The 7,994-nt window shown below is 43.9% G+C and overlaps 2 protein-coding genes across 2 annotated transcripts; one reads left to right on the top strand and one right to left on the bottom strand.

Annotated features, from left to right (window-relative positions):
• Positions 1-128: 128 nt before the first annotated feature.
• On the top strand, positions 129-4,625 carry EBNA1BP2 (EBNA1 binding protein 2). Its single transcript, XM_010140901.1, has 7 exons — positions 129-337; positions 931-1,054; positions 2,361-2,450; positions 2,896-2,971; positions 3,245-3,335; positions 3,653-3,815; positions 4,188-4,625. The coding sequence occupies exons 1-7, from the start codon at positions 129-131 to the stop codon at positions 4,236-4,238; spliced, it is 804 nt and encodes a 267-aa protein (XP_010139203.1). The 3' UTR covers positions 4,239-4,625.
• Positions 4,626-4,931: 306 nt separating this feature from the next.
• FAM183A (family with sequence similarity 183, member A) lies at positions 4,932-7,990 on the bottom strand (the record flags this gene model as incomplete). Its single annotated transcript, XM_010140900.1, has 4 exons — positions 4,932-4,997; positions 6,021-6,124; positions 7,032-7,091; positions 7,885-7,990. Coding segments are annotated over 4 exons (336 nt in total), but the record flags the coding sequence as incomplete, so codon positions are not given.
• Between the last annotated feature and the right edge of the window lie 4 nt (positions 7,991-7,994).

Here is a 7,994-nt window from a genome sequence, read left to right as displayed (position 1 = left end):
GTGTCGTGACAGGGCAGGCCTCGGGGTTGCCGCGCATGCAGTGATGATTCGGGGTGATCGCCCGGCGGCCGCGGAAGGGCAGCCCACAGTGTGAGCTGGATATTCAGCCGGGCCAGCCTTGGGCGGGGATGCGGGTGGCTGGCTCTGTGCGTGGTGTGCAGAGTTGGGTTCTCTCGCAGGACGGCCTGAAGCAGTGCCTGGCCGAATTCAGGCAGGAGCTCCCTTGGGTGGAAAGGCTGGATGTGACTTTGGGCCAGGTCGTGGACCCCGTCTCGCAGAGTGCTTCTAACAAAGATGCTGTTGATCCTGAGAATGATTTCCAGAGAGAAATGAGCTTGTAAGTGTCAACACGGGAGATATCTTGTAGGGTCATAGCATACTGCTGTGTTTCGCAGATGTATTGCGGACTGCTGTACTGGCTATCACCAGTATCATGTCACTCTCGGGCCATGTATTTTACATTTGGTGGTGCTGAATGCTTGCCAAAATAACTACAAATTAATGCTAGTATATTTAACTAGTCTCGTGGCTGGAAATAGTTTCCCTCCTTTGTAGCAGACTTCCATCTTTTGCTGAAAAGTTTTATTTAAAAAGTTCCTTTGTTGCAGCACTGTGCCTATAACCAGGGTATGGATTTTTCTTGGTGTTATTACAGTTCCCTTGTTTTGCCTTGCCTTTTATAATCCAACATTTGAAACTGTAACTGGAAAGCAGATAAATGAATATGTGCAAGATATAAGCATTAAAATTGCACTGGCACCGAAACTGCTTTTAGTATCACTAATATTTTCGGGGACAGCATGTTGGTATGATCCTAGGTCAATGCTTGTTAGATCCCAGTATCAGCTGGCTCATGTGAGCAAAGTTGCAGTCAGCACTGTGAGATGCCCCATACGCAGTGACCGAGCTGGTGATGTGCTGTTTCCCTAGTTACCGGCAGGCTCAGGCAGCTGTCCTGGAGGCCCTACCTAGGCTGCGTAAGCTCCAAGTTCCTACGAGAAGGCCAGATGATTACTTTGCAGAGATGGCCAAATCAGACCAACAGATGCAGAAGGTATGTGCAGTGAATAACGCCTTTCTTCCCTGCGCTGTGTGTTGGGTTTAGCCTGTGTTAGGGATTAACTTTAAGGTGTGATGTGTGAATTCATCTCTTTGACAAGCCTGTGACAATGTTTGTGTTTGAAATTTTGTTTGTGGCAGGAAAATTCTTCCTGTTTAAGTATTTCAGTGCAGTGTGGGGATTTCCAAATAGTGGGTTGGAACATAAAGTAGGAAAGATCAATTTATATTTTGTCCTGAATTTAATATTAAAAATAGAGACTTTTTTGCCATGTGCATGACAGCGATTGTAAAGTTGGCTGTGTTTATGTTCTTTGGCCTAAGACTTGCAGTCAACTGTGGCATTAATGTGATCCTTTTTCCCCATTTAAGTATCTCCCTTTGTTAATACTCAGTGTGTTTTGGTCTCTCTGATTTTAAACCGTGCATTATTGTATTAATCTATCATGGGTAATAAGTCAGATTTGTGTAGGAAATAAGAATTTTGCAAACTTGCTCCTTGATTGTGATCTTCGTTCAAACTGGAACCCTGATTTTTGTTTTAGTTTTGGAAGAAAGACTACAGTGTGTAATTAAACATGAGCTGAAGGTTCTTGTATGACTTGGTCACTGTTTTGGTATAAACAGTCATACGTGAGCCTTTTTTAGAATCTTCCTAGAGAAGATAAAATTCATAATTAGCTTGTGCTGAGGCTTAAGTGAATTCTGCACACTCCTGTTACCTTCTTCTGCTGGCTTCTGTTTGAAGAACAATTTTTATCCCCTAGCGGAGTCACAGACTGAGTGCAGATCTGTGTTGAAATCTTTGTAATCCTTTGAAATGCAGCATCTTTACAGAAACATTTGTGAACAAGATGGGAATGAAAAAATGTTTTCTATGGCATAGAAGGGTTGTTGACTCTTCTTCAGGGTTTTAGTAATGCCAGGAAGGAAACTGTCAAGTCTTCTGCCTACACCCGAGCAGACTGATGAGATGTGTTTAGCAATTTTGTCTTGTTTAACAGTTCCATTAGAGCCCATTATAAGGCTTTGTCTTGTCTCTGTGAGAGTTTTCTTGTTATAACCAGGTTTTGGCTGTAGGTCAGGAGTTTCTGTAATAATTGATTCAGCCTTGCATTAAAAGAACGTTATGCCTTATAAAGCATTATCTATCAAAAGTTGTTTTTGTTTTTACACTTATAATTACATTCACAGAATCACTGATTTCACATAATTAGTGATTTCAAGACTGTACAGAAATAAAGTTCTCATATTTTATTTTGCATTACTGATATATTTTATTTTTTCTATCCCCTACTAAGATTCGACAGAAACTTAAGAGTAAACAGGAAGCAATGGAGAGGTCTGAGAAAGCGAAACAGCTCCGTGCAATGAGAAAATATGGCAAGAAGGTGAGGAGGAGCTACAGAAGGGGCCTACCTATCACAGGAATCTAGAGCCTGAGAGAGGAGCTTAGAAAGTGAGACCACAGAAGGCTGGCTAAGATATGTAATCTGTCTAGTCTTCTGCCTAGCTGCTTTCAAGGAAGACAGAGGAAAAGACAGGATACCTTAAAAAGCGAAACAGCTCCGTGCAATGAGAAAATATGGCAAGAAGGTGAGGAGGAGCTACAGAAGGGGCCTACCTATCACAGGAATCTAGAGCCTGAGAGAGGAGCTTAGAAAGTGAGACCACAGAAGGCTGGCTAAGATATGTAATCTGTCTAGTCTTCTGCCTAGCTGCTTTCAAGGAAGACAGAGGAAAAAACAGGATACCTTAAAAAAAAAAAAAAAAAAAGAAAAAAGAAGAAACTGTGGGACATTACAATAGGACACTAACATTCTCTTCTAATGTCAGGTGCAAACTGAGATTCTGCAGAGGAGACAAAAAGAGAAAAAAAATATGTTGAACGCAGTGAAGAGATACCAGAAAGGTAAAGTTAACTTGTCTAAGAGAGCAAATGTGTGATGGAGATAGTGACATGTGAGCAGTGTGAGGCGGTGTGATGTGAGGTGTTAGTCTGTAGTGCTGGGAAGTGAGCTTGAGAGGCTGCTGCTGTGCAGAGCCATATGCCAATGGCAGTGAAAATCTTTCCAAGTATAGTGGTTCTTCGGTGAGGGTGACTTGTTGCTGTTACTGGCTTAGACTGAACATTTCAGTTTTCTGTGGCAGTAGCTGAGCAACTGTTGTGTCTTCACTCCTGCAGGTCTCTCTGACAAGCTGGATTTTCTGGATGAAGAGCAAATGCCCTCTCAGGGGAATAAAAAAGGCAGTGCAAGTCAACGGATAAAGAAGGGGTGAGACCAGAGAAGATAGATACCTAAATGCAGAATCTCCAATTTTTTCAGTCTTTTAGGGAATCATTCTGTGGAACAAGAAAGCTGTTCTGATTAATATTCATTAGAGTAAGTCTGAGGTGGCTTTCTGTCCCTAGAGAGAAGGATAACTGTGGCCAGAATGGAATGGAGACTGAAATGTGCTAATTTCTGTTTCTTCAATAAGAGGGGAAGGATTTAGGATGGCTGATGGGACTCCATCAGCAGATAGATGTGCCTTATGGAGAGCGGCCTGAGGAAAGGAATATAGGTCATGATGCTGTTTGGTTGTTTTCCAGACCAAATGCCAAAAGACGATACAAGAATCAGAAGTTTGGTTTTGGTGGGAAGAAGAAGGGCTCAAAGTGGAACACAAAGGAAAGTTTTAATGACGTATCTGGCTTCCGGGCAAAAGTGGCTCACAACAAAGGCCCAGGAAAAGGAGGAAAAAAAGCCCTCAATGTAAGTAAAATGTTTCATGCAGAAGATCCTGGCTGGCTACAAAGCCAACCTTGGTCTGGGAGGGAATGCTAAGTACATGATGGGTGCGTCCAGCATCTCTAAGTGACAATGCCTGTCTTTGGGAGCTGACCATAATTCAGTCACAGACAGAGTTGAGGTTGGTGGTGTCTGAGCAGGGAAATGAGTGAGGGAGTTAGCAAGTACTGTTTATGGCTAGCTGTGTCCCAAAAACTCCCTCTCCAGAGTTTCTGACAAATATCCTCTCCTTGGTATCCTCCCCAAGCTATAGTGCCAGAACAAAGATTGAAGACATGAAAATAAAGATCTGAATCTGTGTGTCTTTTTATTTGTTTATTTATTTATTTTCCTCAGAAGAGACCTGGAAAGAGAGCAAGGCAGAAAATGAAGAGTCGAGGACGATAAGAGGACTGTGCTCCCCAGTGGAGTTCTGTGTTTCTGTATGTGGCAAGATATGTGTCTGCTGTCATCAAGCAGCTAACCGTGGAGCGAGTGGAGCGCTTCCAAGTGGCAAGAAAAAAAAGTCAGTGCAACCTGGTGCCTTACCGCTAATTTCATCTTATTGTCTCTTTTGTTGGAAGATTGTTTTCTATTTAAACCTTTGGTGTGTGAACACATTAAATGGTTTGCACAGAACTGTCGAATTCGTGCTCAGCTGTGTTACGGATGATGGCCAATGCCTGCCCTTTGTTCCCTTCGTTCTGACAGCTTTTTCCACAGCTACTGTTGACGTGTACTTGGTGAATTTGAGTGCTGGGTCATGTTGCCAATATCAAAAGAAGTCTGAAGCCTGTCAAGATAGTAAAGCATTGACTATTTATGTAGACGGGATTGGAAACAGCAGGGAGACAGATGCAGCAATCTTATAAATAGGTTTACTTCTGTAAACTGTTATCAGGCTGCTAATCTGGACAGATGGAGTCCTCTCTGCCTCTTTCTGGCCATCTCCTCTTGTCAGAAATCTAACAGACTCACCTATTAACAAGCAGCTCTTAATACCTTAGGTGTTATTAACTGCTCCTATTGAAGTTGTGTGGCTTTGCCAGTCTGCTGCTGTAGGTTCTCCAACTGCTCCTCCCCATGCCCCATGGCTGTCATTTATTTAGTGATATCGGTTCTCCGGCGTGGAAAGTAGAGTCTGCAGTCAGTACGGTCCAGGTGGATCTGGGGAAGAAAATTATGAATAGTCATGTGCTTTTTCTAGAGCATGTGCAGTCCCTCCTGAGAAGTGATGCACGGTGTTCTTGCTGCTGAGAAATGCCCAAGTGACAAACGAGTAAGGTACCACTTATTTGAGAGTATACTCTTGACTCCTTCGTTATGGTAGAACCTGGAGAAAAAGGAAAACTGAATGTATGAAACAGCATCCTGAGTCCTGACTCTAAATTTGACTTGCCTCAAACTTAGTTGTTACCTCTTTCCTGCAGTCGAATCCTACCAGCGGTATCTAATAGTGTAAAGCCCTGCTGGGATGTCTGTCTCTAGCTTTGTCATGAGTAACTAGTTCACCTGAACAGTACTATGAAAAGTTGCAGAAGACTATGTTACTTTCTCATTTATCTTAGTTTTCTTTGTAACAGGCCAAAGTTAATCAGACCCTCATTTGCCTTTCTCGAAACACTAATCTACAAAGTCAGTCATATCACAGCTATCTGTTTGTCAGATGTGATTGATGTCTCAGCTTGTTAATAAGAGTTCTTTTCCTCCTGTTTCTTCACACTTCCCTGAATGAATCCTCACTGGTGTATTCTGCCTCAAGTATACTTAGCTGATTATTGATTTTACAGTTCCACTTGCAATTTGTTTGGAAGATGCTGTACAGCAGCACATTTCTCTTCACAGTACTTCTGTATGTCACTTCATGTTGCTCACCTTGCCATTTCTCGTGCCCGAATGCTCTAATAAACTGCCATGACTGCGTATGTGGCATTTGGCAATGTGCTTAGGGTCGACTGTCGTTTTGGGTACTTTGCATGCAGGTTTCTCAGGGGATGTCTGCTGTTTCTGTGTTCACAAGCCTGTGTCGGTGTGAAGAGTCCTCTTAGGTGTAAATTTTACAGACTTGTCCATGAACAGCTCTGCTTGTTCCTAGTCACTCCTGTTTCTCACAAATTATTTTCTTGCACGAGTATGTTCTGAACCTCTCTGAACCCTGCAAAGAGGTGAGTCCTTCAGCACCCTACTCACCAAAGGTGTTGTGTTCCAGCCAATTTCTTGGCCTTCAGTCTGTGGCTCTGAGTATTTCTTTGTTGGCTCCAGTGCTGCATGGTGAATAAGATTCAGAAACTCGGCTGTTCGTTTAAGAGATACAAATGAAAGAAAGCACGTTTAAAAAGCAGTCACTTGCAGGTGTAGGTCAGAATGGGACATCCTAGCACTGTCCAAGCCATAGCAAGAACGCCGAGGTTAGAGGCAACCTCTGTGCTTCTGCGAATAATCTTGTAAGATAATGCAGGGTGACGTTTCTACTCAAATTTAGCTTTATGAAGTTTCAAGATCTGCCTGCCTAGACTGTCCTGTTAATTCTGTCATCCCTGCCTACTGTATTGCAGTGTCTTTCTTTGCTTATAGCACATCTAGTATCAACCAGTGCTCCACGATAGCTGCCATCTTTCTCAGTTGCCTAAGACTTGCTGGCTTTCTGTTTTGTTCCACACACACACCCCTGTTCCCCCAGTCCTGGACTAGAGCAGGCCAACCTTAACTGACCATTAGGGTTTTTAGACTAAATGGACATGTTAGAAATAAGGGTGCAGTTGCTCTAAGGGTTCCTGTCATTAGTGCTCTAAAGCAAGACCTGGCAGCCGTATCAGCGCTTTACCATACGTGGTGGTTAGGTCAAATCTGCAACAACAGGCAACACGTACGCATAAAGCGTGTTTCTAGAGTTTTTGTTTCCCCTGGAGGAGGTTTAGAGTCTCAAGCAGAATTTTGTAGTATGTTAACTAAAAACAAAAATAAAAGCATAATTGCATGAATGCAAGCTTGTACTGATAATGAAAAATAATGGGAAAGGGCCTTAAAGTGGGGAAAAAACTTGCCTTACGTTTAACAAAAATCATGGAAGAGTTTGATTTTCCTATATTGTCACAGGAGTGTTTCCACGTATGTCATCTTTTAGTCTAATTGGAACTTTTAAACCTTATTTATTAGTCATTTTCTTACGTAATTATCACAAGCTGTTCAGAGATTTCTTACCATCTGCTGGCTCTTCTACATTATCATGCCGAGACATAGGCTTCCTGGTGATCGTGTGAACTGGAAAGTAATGAAGCAGGTGAGTTACTTTAACGTGAACTTAGTGTCACAGCCAGGTATAGGATATCTGTCATTACAAATGTTCTTTTTTATTACTGCCAAGCCGGGGCCCAGCTACTTCACTGAAGCTGTGTAGGAAGAGCAGCACGTGAACAGAGCAAAATGAGTTAGAGTGCTGGGTAATGGCAGCTTCCTAGAAAGGGAAGGGGGTTAAGCATGCTAAGGCCCTTCCGCTGGATGCTGCCTGCATTCACCACAGCAAAGTTCCACTCCACTGAAGTCATTGCCTGCAGAGTGCCATGTTTCAGGAAATTATTTTCCTTTGGTTTGTTTTTGTTTTACTGTAAAAGCTAGACCTGAGTGAATCTATTCACGACACTCTGGTGTGCCAGCACAGGCTGTGATGTTCAGTAACTGAATTGGCAGGTAGAAATCAGCCCCGGGGACGAAGAAACACAGTGTAGTGTTGGGGCTTTTGACCGCATCTTAGCTGTGGGGTATCTGCTCAGGATCTCTGGGTTCCAGCCCCTAATAGTGGTCTCACTTCTACATGTTTACGAAGGCATTGCCTAATCTGGGCAGATTCTCTTTCAGTGTTGGGCAAACTGACCCCTTAGGCACAAGAAAAGCCCGCCGGTTGCTGCTTGCAGATCTGCCCCTCTCCCTGAGCACCCCGGAGCCCGTCCCTGCCTTGCCCCATGCAGGCAGGCCCCAGGAGCCTTCCCTCAGCCCTGCGCCCCGGTGCTTCCGGTCGGTTCTCTGTGATCGAGGGCCCGCCCGCGCGCCGCCTCACCGCGGTGGAGCGGGTTCACGCCGAACTCCGTGTGCAGCCTCTGGTGCTGCAGCTCCTTCCGCACCCGCTCGCATAGCAGCTGGTTCTGCCGCACCGGGTCCGGCGGCTCC

The sequence above is a fragment of the Buceros rhinoceros genome, unplaced genomic scaffold (genome assembly GCF_000710305.1).
Source record: "Buceros rhinoceros silvestris isolate BGI_N320 unplaced genomic scaffold, ASM71030v1 scaffold47427, whole genome shotgun sequence".
In the NCBI taxonomy this organism is placed as follows: Eukaryota; Metazoa; Chordata; class Aves; order Bucerotiformes; family Bucerotidae; genus Buceros; species Buceros rhinoceros.
The sequence above is the reverse complement of the archived record's forward strand: the minus strand, read 5'-3'. Positions and strand labels throughout refer to the sequence as shown.